Source organism: Oryctolagus cuniculus, chromosome 19 (genome assembly GCF_964237555.1).
Source record: "Oryctolagus cuniculus chromosome 19, mOryCun1.1, whole genome shotgun sequence".
Lineage (NCBI taxonomy): Eukaryota > Metazoa > Chordata > Mammalia > Lagomorpha > Leporidae > Oryctolagus > Oryctolagus cuniculus.
Window position 1 is genome coordinate 17,384,320 of NC_091450.1, and position 15,178 is coordinate 17,399,497.

At 40.5% G+C, this 15,178-nt stretch overlaps 1 protein-coding gene and 1 long non-coding RNA gene across 21 annotated transcripts in view; one reads left to right on the forward strand and one right to left on the reverse strand.

Moving 5' to 3' along the window:
• The first annotated feature begins 81 nt into the window (after nucleotides 1-81).
• Nucleotides 82-5,611, forward strand: LOC138847042 (uncharacterized). Its single transcript, XR_011384658.1, has 2 exons — nucleotides 82-456; nucleotides 1,078-5,611. It is a non-coding gene; the product is annotated as an uncharacterized lncRNA (long non-coding RNA).
• Nucleotides 5,612-10,062: 4,451 nt separating this feature from the next.
• Nucleotides 10,063-15,178, reverse strand: part of LOC100353262 (phospholipid-transporting ATPase ABCA3) — a 236,330-nt gene continuing 231,214 nt past the window's right edge. For all 20 annotated transcript variants that reach the window (XM_070064622.1, XM_070064627.1, XM_070064623.1 and 17 more), the window contains 2 exons: nucleotides 10,595-10,668; nucleotides 10,063-10,205 (listed from right to left, as the gene is read on the reverse strand). In XM_070064622.1, coding sequence (XP_069920723.1) covers nucleotides 10,065-10,205; nucleotides 10,595-10,668 — 215 coding nt within the window. In that variant the 3' untranslated portion in view covers nucleotides 10,063-10,064. The remainder of the gene's footprint in view (nucleotides 10,206-10,594; nucleotides 10,669-15,178) is intronic.

A 15,178-nucleotide genomic window follows, 5' to 3' on the forward strand; every position in this document is an offset into this window, starting at 1 on the left:
CTGCTCCCGGAGAAGGTTGGGCCAGTCCAGTTCCTCCGGGACGGAGGATAAAGAGATGCATAGTTGCGAAGGTAACTACACAAATGATTTAGGTTAAGGTTTTTTTTGTTTGATTCATTTACCTACTCGAATATCTACTCTGTAATTGTTTGCTAACAATGTTTACAATAGCCCATCATCACCACACCCCTGGCACTTTGGATTCGTCCGATGTGGATCGTCCAATGAAACAGCGGCTTGCCTGGAAGTCTACGCTCAGGGCACCCGGACTTCCGGTTTCCTGGAAATAGGTGTTTGAGGAGTTCCTCCGTAGCGCTTCTTTCTCTAGGGATCCTGGGCGTTACAGCCGGGCGTGATTGCTTCTCGCTTGGTGAAGGCCTCACGAGATCAGCAAATCCGTGAGAGCAGAGGCCTGGCCCGGCTGTACCCCCCAGAACGGGCCAGGGACACCCGTCGGTGAGTCCGCACCCCAAAGGGCTGTGCGGCCGTGGGATTTACATGGAAGGCTGGGGTTATATAGAAAATAAGAGCTATGTAGTGTTCGTGTGAAGGAAAGAAAAGTGTTTTCTTTGAATAGTAGGCGTGTGTGTCAGGCGCGAGCAGAAAGCCGCGTGCTGAGACAGGCATGCTGGGACGACCGAGGGGAGCTCGCCCTTCCGTGGGTGTGAGTTTAGCCAAGGAGGTTCTTGCTGCCAGGCCCTGTGCTCAAGGTCGAGGCCCGGTCCCTGCCCTTCGGGGACGTGCAGGGTCCTCCCATCCTCCGTCACCGGGCTGGGAACCCAAATTTGTCAGCATGGGTATCCTTGGGGAGTTCGTTAGAAATGCAGACTCCAGGCCCCATATTGGATCCGAATCTGTTTTTACAAGATTTCCCTGGGGTGACAGGGACGCGTTTAAGGTTTCACAAGTGCCAGTGAGGTAGAGGTTACAAGGCATAGATAAATTTATGTCTTTCTTGCCTTCTGTCAGAAATGTCCGCGCTCGAAACTGCCTCTGGCTGGCCTGCAGTAGGCCAAGAGACGCTCGTGAAGAATCCGGTGCCAACCCAATTTCTTTCTTTTTCTTCCTTTGTTAAAGGTTTAGCTATTGGGCCGGCGCCGTAGGGCAGTGGGTTAAAGCCGCCACCTGCAGTGCTGGCATTCCCCTACGGGCACCGCCAAGTCCCGGCTGCCCTACTTCCGATCCAGCTGTCTGCTATGGCCTGGGAAAGCAGCAGAAATGGTTCAAGTCCTTGGGCACCTGCACCTGCGTGGGAGACTTGGAGGAAGCTCCTGGCTCCTGGCTTCTGGCTTCGGATGGTTGCGGCCATTTGGGGAGTGAACCACCGGATGGAACACTTCTCTGTCTCTGCCTCTTCCCTCTCTGTAACTCTTTCAAGTAAATAAATAAATCTTTAAAAAATAATAAAGGTTTAGCTTATTCGAAAGGCAGAGTTACAGAGAAGTCTTCCCTCTGCTGGTTCACTCCCCAAATGGCCACAACAGCCTGAGCTGGGCCTATCTGAAGCCAGGAGCCAGGAGCTTCCTCCAGGTCTCCCACATGGGTGCAGGGGCCCAAGCACTTGAGTCATCTTCTACTGCCTTCCCAGGTGCATTATTAGCAGGGAGCTGGATCAGAAGTGGAGGGAGCTGGGAGACAGAGACTGGTGCCCGTATAGGTTGCTGATGCTGCAGGATCCACTACACCACAACACTGGCCCCTGCAGTCACATTTAAAAAAATCTAAGTCTAATTTGATACTCAGTAAACATAAAATAAACAAGCCTGCATACTCACAGTATTTGGATTACTGCTTTGCTTCAAGAAGCAATTTAGGAGCTAGTGGGAGGATAGCAAATAGCAGCAGGTGTTTTATTGGGAAAGCAGAGATACAGACTCCATAGACAGAGGTTGGAATGGCCCTTGCCAACCCAGTTCCTGTGCCTTCAGGGGTCAATCCCCAACCCAATCCGTACCGTATGATGTATTATTTATTAATCTGAAAGGCAGAGTGACTGGGTTGGGCGAGAGATCTTCCATCTGCTGGTCTGGTAGTTTTTAAATTGGTACATGAATGAACAGTTTGTTTATTTTTTATTTGACAGAGTTATAGACAGAGAGACAGAGAGAAAGGTCTTCCTTCTGTTGGTTCACCTCCCAAATGGCTACCATGGCCGACGCTTCGCCCATCCAAAGCCAAGAGCCAGGTGCTTCCTCCTGGTCTCCCATGCGGGTGCAGCAGCCCAAGCACTTGGGCCATCCTCCACTGCCCTCCCGGGCCACAGCAGAGAGCTGGCCTGGAAGAGGAGCAACCAAGACTAGAACCTGGTGCCCATATGGGATGCCGGCGCTGCAGGTAGAGGATTAACCAAGTGAGCCATGGCGCGGGCCCCAAACAGTTTTAATAGTTATATATGTGTTTTAATATGTAAGCAATGCTAGTTCTGTTTCCTCTTTAAATACATTCATGAAAGAGTTACTTGGTTTAAAAAATATTAAGCAGGGTGGGCTGCCTTCTGCAGCACTGGCATCCCATATCGAGTTCTGGCTGCTCCACTACCCATCCAGCTCCCTGTTAATGGCCTGGGAAAGCAGCAGCAGATGACCCAAGTGCTTGGGCCCTTGCACCGACCTGGGAAACCTGGAGGAAGCTTCAGGCTCCTGGCTTTATATTTGCCCAGCTCCAGCCATTGTGGCCATTTTGGGAGTGAACCAGCGGATGGAAGATCGCTCTCTGCCTCTCCCTCTCTGTAACTGCCTTTCAAATAAATAAGTCTACATTGAAAGCCCTGAGAGGCAACAAGTAGACAGGAAGACAGTAGACATGGAAGACCAGATGGGTGCATTGTTGGAAAGCTCGAATTGCTACTTTTTTTTAATGTGGAGTTCAATGTAACTCTACAGAGCCTAGCTCCCTACCCTGGGGAGGGGTGGGGTTTGGGGGAAGGAATGTGGGTATAATGAGGGGGCAGAGTAGACCAGAGGAAAGTGGTCTGATTTTCTACTGAGAAACAATACTGTGCTGCCATGTTAGGGCAGAGGCGTCAATCATGGCTCCTCCTCATTCATAATTTTGATGTTGGCATTTCCTCCTCTGTTCCTCTCAAATTCCTACCCAGTCAACTACCATCTGATAAAATAATCCCTGGCCACCCTAGCCTCAAGTTCTTTTCTTTCTCTGCACTTACTGCCTTATGCTGACAGTTCGTTTATATTTAACTTTACCTCCCTTAACTAAATTAAAGACAGAGAAATATGATTGGCATTTTTAGATATAAACAGAAGTTGAAAGGCTAGTATAATGTACTCCATTTTATTTATTACCCAATTTCAATCATAATCAATTTTTTTTTTTTTTGCTGTCTTGGACATCAAACTCCTTAATGGTAAGAACTGTGACTTGTAAATATTTAAGATGGAATCAGTCATAATTGAGGGACCTGGTTATGCCTGACATCTCACTTAATTACTTAAGATCTGAAGCTAAAGCTAATGGAATAACACCATTAATGTTCATTCCCCCATTTTCTCTGGGACCTGTGCATTTCTAGTAAACAGAAACATATACACATCCCTTTCTGCTTTCACTTTTTTTCTTAGTTGTATGTATGGCCCAAGTGAGTATTCATGTCAAATGTGTCAGAAGGACAAGAAGTCAAGAAAGAAAGGACCTCAGGGTTAGCACCTGAATACTGCCTGATTCAGAATGAATATTTGGAGCAAGTCCAGAATATACAATCATGGGGACAAACAGGCTGCTTATCTGGCTAGTAGTCGTCTGTCATTTCCCTAGAGAGAACGTTCGCACTGTGTAGATAGTTGTTAGTTGTATGTGTGATTGTGCCTCATATAAACTGTAACTGAAAAATGAGGTCTGTAATTCTATTTGGCATTCTTTGAGCATACCATGGTTAAGATAGCAGGGAGAAATCCTAATGGCTGGAATCAATAATTTGTACATGGGTATCTGTTTTGTGGTTATTAAAAAAATATCTGATAGAACGAAGTTTAGTTACAGAGGAGAAAGCATTACAATTGCTTTGTCAATTGACAGAGTGGCGGCTGAGGGTCTTGCGATTGTGTCTGCATCACTGAGGAGCAAAGCTTGGGGAATACTTGTGTCCCCACCGAAGCCTGACTGTGAGGACTGTGCCCGAGCTCTAGTGCCCATTGTTTGTCTGAGGGACACCTGAGATGGAGAGGTCTTGGAGTCTTCATTTAGCAGGATTTGCTCATCACTGCTGTCTTGCTGATGTTGGATCAGTTGCTGCCAACTAGTGTGGGAGGATGTGGTAGATCTTACTTGGAGTTCAGTTCTACTTCAAGATATAAACATTTGTTGAATATGGACTGCGTATACATCAGGTACTCCATAGTTTGAAGAGCATGTCTGTCTCAAACACACTCAAAAGTATTAAGATAATAACTCTAATAGTATATATATGTCAGCATGCTAGTACATGTAAGACAGATGCTTGATGTCATTTGTTAAGCAGGAAAATGCAAATTAAGACCAAAGTGAGGGCCGGCGCCGCGGCTCACTAGGCTAATCCTCCGCCTAGCGGCGCCGGCACACCAGGTTCTGGTCCCGGTCGGGGCGCCGGATTCTGTCCCGGTTGTCCCTCGTCCAAGCCAGCCCTCTGCTGTGGCCAGGGAGTGCAGTGGAGGATGGCCCAGGTGCTTGGGCCCTGCACCCCATGGGAGACCAGGAAAAGCACCTGGCTCCTGGCTCCTGCCATCGGATCAGCGCGGTGCGCCGGCCGCAGCGCGCCGGCCGCGGCGGCCATTGGAGGGTGAACCAACGGCAAAAGGAAGACCTTTCTCTCTGTCTCTCTCTCACTGAACACTCTGCCTGTCAAAAAAAAAAAAAAAAAAAAAAAAAAAAAAAGACCAAAGTGAGTTACATTTTAAACCCATTTAAAATATTTAGCAGCAGGAGTTGGACAGGATGTGAATCGTGATCTTTGCCGAGGTGTAAGGGCTACTGTGAATCACTACAGTATGTTTGGAAAATAACCTAGCATCACCTTGGTGAAGTTGAATACTTCCATACTTTGTGATTCATAAATTGTATTTCTGGTTCTGCACCCAAGAGCTACAGTAGCACTTGTGTAGATGCATGTTAAGGGACATTACATTGTGTAAGGAACAGGAAGTATCTTCAGTATTCACTGACAGGAGAATGGGTAAACAGTGATATATTTTAAAAATGGATTATAACATCTTTGAGAGGTATAAATTTTAGCTATATTCAACAACACAGACAAGTGTTAGAAACTGTACTAATTTTAAAAGCATGAAGTGTCTACAGGGGCCAGTGCTGTGGCATAGCAGGTAAACACCGCCTCCAGTGTTGGCATCCCATATGGGTGCTGGTTTGAGCCCTGGCTGCTCCACTTCTAATGCAGCTCTCTGCTATGGCCTGGGAAAGCAGTAGAAGATGGCCCAAGTCCTTGGGCCCCTGCATCCACGTGGGAGACCTGGAAGAAGCTCCTGGCTCCTGGTTTTGGATTGGTGCAGCTCCAGCTGTTGCGGCCAACTGGGGAGTGAACCAGCGGATGGAAGACCTCTCTCTGCTTCTCCTCTCTCTGTGTAACTCTTTCAAATAAATATATATTTTTTTAAAAAAGTGACTACGTACAGTATGATACCTATTTTCTAGGGTTGAAAACAAGAAACACTATATAATACAGTAAGTGGATGTGTACATGAATTAAAACTAAAGAATGGGAAAGTATCTCATAATTAGTAAAAAAAAAAAAAAAAAGGAACTAATTGGGTATGAACTAACAAAACATAAGTAGACTCTGTATAGTGAAAAACTGATCTACAGATTCAGTGCAAACCAATCAAAATCCCAAAAAGGCTTTTTACAGATGCGAACATGCTGACTCTAAAATTTACATGGGAAAGCAGTTTTAAAAAGGAATGGATATTTAACCTGGTGGTTCAGATGGCAGTCAGGGTGCCCATGTGCCATAGTTGAGTGTCTTGGTTCACTGCCCACGTCCAGCTCCTGACTGTAGAGCTTCCTGCTAATGCAGACCCTGAGAGACAGTGGTGATAGTTCAAGTGGTTGGATTGTTGCCACTCTAGAGGAAAATCTTGAATGAGTTTCCAGCTCCTGGCTTTGGGCATTGTGGGCATTTGGGGAAGTGGGTGGCAGCCCTGTCTGCATCTCAAATAAATAAAATGAAAAAAGGATTGTAATATAAAGTTGAAATCAACATATGAAAATGACAAAGGCAGGGTGTACAAAGCTGTAAAGCAGAAGAGTGGCTTTTTATGTTGTTAAATTGGTGTCAAAGTAGATTCTTACAGTGTTATGATGTGAGGTATAATACCCACAATAATCATAAGAAAACATCTACAGAATATACATACAAGGACTGAGAAGGGAATCAAAGTATGTCACACACACCAAAAAATCCAACTGACTACAGAGGAAGGGAGTAGTGGAGGGCATGAGAAGCCAAGAGCTGTAAGACATACAGAAAAATAAAATATCAAAAGCAAGTCTTCACTATCACTTCTCTAAATGTAAATGGATTAAATGCTTCAGTCAAAAGGCTTTTTAGATTTCCATGATATGGATTAAACTTGAAGGCATTATGCAAAATGAAATGAGCCAGACACCAACGGACAAATACTGTATAGCTCCACTTATATGAGGTATCTAGAAAAGTCAAATTCTTAGAATAGTGATTACTAGGGGCTAAGGAGAGGGGAGAATGAGAAGTTAACTATTTAATGGGTACAGAGTTTCAGGTAGGGTGACAAAAATTCTGGAGATGAGTAGTAGTGATGATTGCATGACGGTGGGACTGTACTTACTGCCATTAAATTGGATATTTAAAATGATAAAAAAGTAAATTTATTTTATGAATATTTCACCATAGTAAAAAGTGTCAGTGTGAGGAAGAGAGAAAGAGTGAATGCTATACTCCCATCTGCTTCTTCACTTTCCAAATGCTTGCAATGCCCAGGAGCCATTACTCAATCTAGGTCTCATATGGTGACAGGAACCCAACTACTTGAGTTACTTTGGTTTTCTCATCTGTGAAATGGGGATAAAAAAGCAGCTATTTAACTGAGTTGTTTCAAGGATTGAGTTTATACATATAAAATGCTTGGTACAGTTCTTATGTATTAAGGGAGTCCTCCCTTGTTCCAAGACTTCTCAGTGAATGCCTAAAACTGCAGATAGTACTAAATCCTACATAAAAGATACTATGTTTCTTCCTCAAAATACACACCTATGATAAAAGTGTACTTTATAAATTAAGTACAATAAAATTAGTAACAACAATAAAATAGAATATAACACTATGACTGTAGTTATGTGAGGGTGGTCTCAAAATATTTCACTACCCTCACCTTTCACAAGTAACAAACACAGAAAGAGGAATCATAGGGAAGGGGGACTGATCTATTCAATATCAAAGAGAATAATTACTAATGTTATTATCAGGTAACTTAAAATTCTGTGGCTTACACAACACACACAAATTAGGAAAAAGGCAACCTATACTACAGTCTGTAACTGTATGTAGTGACCGTTTATGAACTAGTTTCCCTTACCATAAAGATGTAAATGGAAGGTGACATTTTTTTTTCGTGGTCAAAATGATTGGCACATGTGCAAGACCAATCAGAATCCTTCTAGACATTTTCTAATTTGAGCTGGGGTAGTGTTCTCTGATTTGTTTGTGTTATGTAAGCCACAGGCTTGAGGTTCAGAGTCTGCTGGGTGACAGAACCAATAAAACAAGACCGACACCAATGCTCATCCTCACGAACTTCAGGGACAGAGGAAAACATCTTGAGGGAAGGGGAGAGCTGAGTGTTCACTTTTGGGTGGGACCCCTTTTCCAATCAAAGAACACTAATTAGCAACTCTGCGTATCAGGAAGGAGGCTGGGATAATGTCTTCATACCTTGACACTCTGTTCCTCTAGTGTGAAGGAGAAATATAGTTTCAGCCAGGTGATTTAATTCCCCTCTTGACTAGAAAATTACATGTGGTTTTACTCTAGCGAAAGGGTGGTGAAAATCAAGAATTAGGAAGATATTGTACAGTAGGAAAAATGGACCCTAGGAGTGTAGTAAAAACCAGGATAATGATGCCTATAAATTTAGAAAACTTGTTCCATGCATATTAATCTGATCACACTTTGTCATTTTCCTTAACCCTTCTGAGTAATCTGTTCTAAGTGTCAGGTGATGGCCTCACTTTCCATGCAAAACATTTACACTTATGTCTTCACCATCCTCTTATTCTTGTAGCCATTGTTGTAGGATCTGGCTTTTAGCACAGACATGACAGATTGGATGAATTGTCTTTAGGATTCCTTCCAAAATCAAGGGCCAAAACCAAGCCTATGAACTGGGAATCATAGTTTTCAAGATGGTCGGTAGGATGTGTTTTGGATATTCTCAACCCATGTTCTTATACTGATCTGAGTCCCACTCGGGCACTGCCCACAACTGTAAGTATTCTGTAGGGGCCCCCATGCATCCTCAGGATTTTACTACTGTTTTTTAAAAAATGATTTATTTGAAAGGCAGAGTGATTGTATGGGGAGGGGGGAGAGAGAGAGAGAGAGACAGAGAGACAGAGAGACAGAGAGACAGAGAGACAGATATCTTCCACCTTCTGGTTCACTCCCCAAAAGACTGCAGGTAGAAGCCAGGAAGTCCATCTGGGTCTCCCACATGGGTGGCACTGACCCAAGTACTTCAGTCATCTTTGCTGCTTTCCCAGGTGCATTAGCAGGAAGCTGGGTTGGAAGCTGAGCAGCTGAGACTCGAATCAGCACTCTGATGCTTGTGTTGCAAATTGCAGCTTAACCCACTGTGCCACAACACTGGCCCTGGATTATATGATTATATGAAATCCAGGCATTAAGTTAAACAGTTAAACATGTGTTGACTTGTGCTTTCTGATATCTAAGGAAATGCAACGGAAGGCATTCAGGAAGGCATTCAAGTCAGAATCTCACTGCCAAGATGGCTTAGGGAGATAGAACCTTATCCTAGACTTCTCTGTAGGCCAGGATGGAGTCTATGAAATCACTCATATCCTGCTGAACCTGATCAATGCTGCAAACCAAGTGGAAAGGGCAGTATAAAAATGTAAGGAGAGAAAGCCATTTGACTTGTTTACAAGGTAGATCCAGATGGTTCCTAGAATTTGTTCAGTTGGGTGGATTTTACATCCTGGTCACACATTATAGGTTACCTTTATCCTGCTGCTTAGAATTCTGTTGACAGTAGCCTTAAAAATTGCATGAGAGAAATTAATTTGGTCTCAATCTCAGATAAATCATAATGGCTGATGGAAAGCATACTCATGGGAGAAATTTTCCAGAGGGCAAGAGGGTGTAGAAATGAGAGGTGGATATTGTCAGGTGACAATTCTTCATGAGTTTCTTGCATTTCTGTATTAACTGTAAGCAGAATCATTCACTGGCTTTTTATTCCAGACCATTTTTGCGAGCTTGACTACAGAGGAAATGGCCTTTAAAACACAGTATCTCCCTCTGAGCCAGAGGGAAGATTTACTTAATGTTCAGTATCCCAGGTATAAGAATGTTTTCTTCCAGAGCAGAGGTCAGGCAGGTTTGTTTACTGACCATTTTTAAAGATTTGGGTTCTGTAAGCTCCGGATTTCTCTCGTACAGCAAGCATGATTTGGTTCTCTGTGCTGCCCTGTGAGAATTAGGGACTGTTGGGTACTGGCACAATTTATGTTCTTCTGTTACAACTGCGGTAATTAATAGAGTCCTCTGACTTTGACCCGGGATTGTCCATGTCTTTTGCCACCATCCAGCAAACTGTGGCAAGCTAATTTGTTAATTCAGAAGAAAGGTAAAATATCAAATCCTTTTGTAGTTCTTGATCACTTACTTTAATTACCCCAAATTACAAACTTTCTGCTTTGGAAGTTCAGTGTTTGTGTGTATACAGAGACAGCAGGAGAAAGCAAGAGCACAAGAGAGAGTGAGAGGGAAAATAGTGCCTCTCTGTATGCAGTTGCAAGCAGAGTCTAAGAAACACATAAGGGTCACTGGTTGGAAGTATATGTCATAGCAGATTTATTTGATCATCATTTTCCCTTCTATCAATATCAGCAAAAGTCAGGAAGATTTCTTCTAGTGTTATCTGACTGACGGAATAATCTTCTAAATTGAATAGCACCGTAGCTTCCTCCAAAATACTAAACACCTTTAACAGAAAAAGAAATCATGGAGTTACCATTGCAATATTCCCATAGGAAACTTCCCTCCACCCCTTCATTCTAGGTTTATGCTTAGGGATCAAAAAAAAAAAAAAAATCCAGAGGGGAAATTAAGAAAGAAGGAAAAGATGTTGAAAATCAAAAGAGGAGACAGTTCTACATCTCCATTTTCTTGATAGGCATGGACTAATAATAGAATAATAGAATTTAGGTTCAGAAATCTCAATCAATTAAATTGCCTGGAGCAGCCTATGAATAGTAATTTCAAATGTCTGCTCCACTGCTAGTGGGGATCCCATTCTATATACTTGAATCCAGATGCTTCCTAGTAGTCCTCTAATAATACATCATGTGAGAATAATATTTCTACAATCACCTTTCCCCAGCGAATTTCCTTGCTGGGAATGTGGCAGATAATAGTCCCTTGATACTCCTGGTTTATGATGTTACCTAACAAAGGAAAGATTTTGACAGGTGAGTAATGAAGAGAGGACCAATATTTTGATAGTGTTAAAAAAATCCCCAACTAATCCCATTTCAATTATCCAAACCAATGGAAGACAAAATATAACCAGTAGGCAGTTAATACAAATGATGACAATCTCATAGCTTATAATCTTTAGGATACAAGGTCTTGTTAAATATTTCTCTAGATTTACTTCCTTGTACCTATCACTTGTAAAAATTGCAGAGGCTGGGTTAATCACTTTTAGGCATGGAAAAATTGAGAGCACACATGGTCACTTTGAAAAACCCAAGACTTATATGAATCCTAATGTTCTATAGGACTCTGCTTAAGCAGTTCTGAAACTAAGTTTATAAAATTTGCTTATGGTTTCTTCTTCCAGGTGTGTGTATAGGATAGGATGTTTCTACTATTCTCATGACTAGACATACTTCATCCTAAAGAAGAGAAAATTCATGTATGTAAAAAATATATATGAAGCACTGACTGGAGAAATTAGGTACCACAGCTTCAGAAAAATAAGGTAGTAACATTGTAGCCATTCCTAATTATGATTTACTATTATTATTATTATTTAATAGGGGTTAAATAATTTAAATAAATAAGCTGTTTGTCAATGTTAAGAATAATTCTTCTGTAGTAAGTCCATACATTGCCTCCCAGGAGTTATGGAAAACATTTTAGCATGTTATATATGCATATAGCTTAGTGAATCTCAATGAAGTTAACAAATGCAACTAACACCCAGCACTCTAGAAGTCATCTACCTGCCATTACCTAAAGCACTTTCTCTTCCTTAAACACAACTGCTCTCCTGATCTTTATGCTAACATTTCTCTGCTCTTCGTCATGGTATTAATGCCTAAGTATTGCAGCTCAAGTACTAGTTTGGTTTTTATTTCTCTGTAGTTTACATGAATGAAATCATACGACATACATTCTTTTTTATCTAGTTTTTCTCACTCAGCTGTGTTGTTACATATAGCTATACTTCATTTTTTCATTACATCATGTTTCCAGTGAATGACTACATTTCTACTATTTGTGGATATATATGGTATGGTATCCAGTCTCCCGGATGGCTCCAGTGACCCCTGCCTTCTAGTAGTCACAGCACTGTGGAGTAATCTTCCCCACAATGCAAAGGGCTGACTTAAGTAAACATTATGTTATTGTAGAAGTAAGAGAGTGTGAGTTTTGAGTCTATTACATAAATGACATCTTGCTCTTTTTAGGATCATTTAATGTAAGGGAAGCCAGCTACCATGTTGAGAGGATACACAAGCATCCCCATGGACAGGTCCATGTGGTAAAGTACTCTCAGCAGCTGTATTACTGAATTATTTTGTAAGCAGATTTTCCAGCCTCCAGTGAGCCTTCAAATGATTGAAATCTCATGACCTTAAGCAAGGACCATTCAGCTATATGCTACAGAAACTATGAGATAATAAGTATTTACTGTTGTTTTAGGTCATTTATTTATTTATTTTTTGGTTATTCCTTATGTGGCAATAGATGGCTAATACAGATTCCATTTTGGAGCTATTATACTAAATTTTGTTTCAATCATTTTCTACCTACTTCTTTGTACTTATGTTCAATTATTTTCCTAGGAGTAGAATTTTTAGGGCAGAGATTTAAGTCTTTTCCAATTAGATATTGCCCCCAAATTTCAAATATTTTATATTCCAAGCAGCTCTATATGAGTGTCCTATTTATCTACATCTATACTAATTCTTAGAAAAAAGTCAATATTCTAAATTTTAGCCATTCTGATGGATGTGCAGTTGTGTCCAAGATGACTAATGATATTGAGTTTTAATTTGCATTTCCTAGATGACTAATGATATTGAGCACTCTTTTTATATATTTTACTTGGTGTCTGATTAATTTTTAATAATGAAAATGGCTCCCTCCAAAATCCATCAATTTCTAGGCTGTTAGGAATATAAAAACTATGTTTTCTCTTCCCTTGGATATGTTCAGCACAACTTCTGATTATGCTTGATTCTTGTTGCTGTCAGTGTTTCAGGCTACTGCTTGTATTCTGATGTTCTTGGGGGAAACTGTCTCTTATTTTTATGATGATGTTGTCCATTGGTTTTCATTATTGCTGTTCTATTCTTTTTTAGTGAGATTAGAAAGATTCAAAAGAGTCAAAATGAGGCTTCCATAAACATTTGCCATACTCTAATCATTTGGTTTCAATTTCAAGGACTGTAATTTTTCATCTCTAAAGGCTTTATTTGTTTTCAAATATGCTTTGGTCATTTACCAAGAAAAGTGTTTAGTGAATTATCATCCACATATAGCAAAGTATAGAAATAATTTAAGTATGAAGCCCAGAGAATTTTCTCAAAGTAAACCAATATAACTTTATACAAATACAGTTGTGCAATTACTACTCTGTGGCATTTTTCTCTCTCAATACTATGTTTGAGCTGCTTGTTGTATAGCTGCAGGTGTATCTGGAACATGAACTGGCACCTATGTGGGGTGCCAGAATTGCAGGTGGTGGCTTTACCCACTATGCCACAACACTGGGCCCAAATTAATTTCTGACTTATGATTTTTTTGGCTTATTATGGGATTATCAGGTTACAACCCAATTTTAAGTCAAGGAGCATCAATTTCATTTTTGTGGGAGTTAATGTAAATAGTATTGTGTTTTTAAATTTAAATTCCATTTGTTCATTGCTGTACACAGGAGAGCAATAGACATTAGTGCATTAACTTGGTCTCCTCTACCCTTGCAATAAGCACTTATTAGTTCCAGGAGTTTTTGTCAATTCTTCCAAATAGTCTACATAGATAATCATGTCCTCTGTAAATAAAGATAGTTTAATTTCTTCTTTCCCAATTATGTATAGATTTAATTTTTTATCTTTAGCTTATTCTACAGCTGAGATTTGATGTAAGTAAGGGTGAGAGAGTACATTCTGGCCTTTTCCTTATCTTAACAAGAAAACAATTTCTCACTATTAAGTGTCATGTTAGTTTTTTTCTGATATGTTTTTTGTAAGTTGAGGAAGTTTCCCTCCATTCTTAGTTTACCCAGAGTTTTTATCATGAAGTCATGTTGGATTTTGTCAAATGCTTTTTTTATCTACTGATATAATTGTATGGTTTTTCTTTAACCTGTTCCTGTGATGCAGTCCATTAATTGAGTTTTAAATGCTGAACCAGACTTTCACACCCTGACTAAATCTCATTTGGTTGTTGTATAATTATTCTGTATACATTACTGGATTCAATTTGTTAATTTTTTATGGATTTTTGCACCTCTTCAGAGAGATATTAGTCTATGGTTTTTCATAAAAGCATATTACTAGCCTTATAGAATATTGGGCCATATTCCCTCTGTTTGTATGTTCTGGGAGACACTATAAAGAACTGGTACAATTTCTTCCTTAAATGTTTGGTAGAATTCACCAGTGATCCCAGTGGGGCCTGGTGCTTTCTGTCTGGGCAAATTGTAAGTTATTTATTTCAATTTCTTTAATAAATATAGATCTATTCAGAGTGTCTTTTATTTATGAGTTTTGGCAGATTTTACATTTTAAAAAAATTGGTCTAATTCATGTAGTTATCAAATTAGTGGGCACAGAGTTTTCATAGCATTCTTTGATTATGTTTTTAATCTTCAGTGGATCCATAGTGAGGTCCATTCTTTTTTTCTGATATTAGTAATTTGCAACTTCTTTTTGTTCTCAGCCTGTCTAGAGGCTTATCAATTTTATTTATATTTTTAAGAACCAACTTTGGTTTCATTAATGATCTCTATTGATTTCCTGTTTTTAATTTCATTGATTTCTGCTCTAGTTTTTATTAATTTCCTTCTCATTACTCTGGATTTAATTTGCTGTTTGTTTTCCAGTTTCTTAATATAGAAGCTTAAATGAATGATTTTAGATATTTCTTTCTTTCTTTCTTTTTTTTAATTTTTTTTGGCAGGCAGAGAGAAAGGTCTTCCTTCCGTTGGTTCACCCCCCAAATGGCTGCTATGGCCGGTGTGCTACACGGATCCGCAGCCAGGAGCCAGATGCTTCCTCCTGGTCTCCCATGCAGGTGCAGGAGCCCAAGCACTTGGGCCATCTTCCACTGCCTTCCCAGGCCACAGCAGAGAGCTGGACTGGAAGAGGAGCAACCGGGATAGAATCCCGCGCCCCAACCGGGACTAGAACCTGGAGTGCCGGCTCCGCAGTCAGAGGATTAGCCAAGTGAGCCTCGGCGCCGGCCATAGATATTTCTTCATTTCTAATGTATGCACTAAATGCTATAAATTCTCTTCTAAACTCTTTCATGCACCAAATTTAGATATTTTGTTTTCATTTTCACTTAGTTCAAAGTACTTAAAATTACTCTTGAGGTTTCTTTTGTGACTCATATTATTTATGTTGTTTAATATCCAAATAATTTGAGATAATTCAGTTGTTCTTATGACACTGATTTCTAGTTTAAATCCATCGTATTCTGATGGCAAACATTCTATTT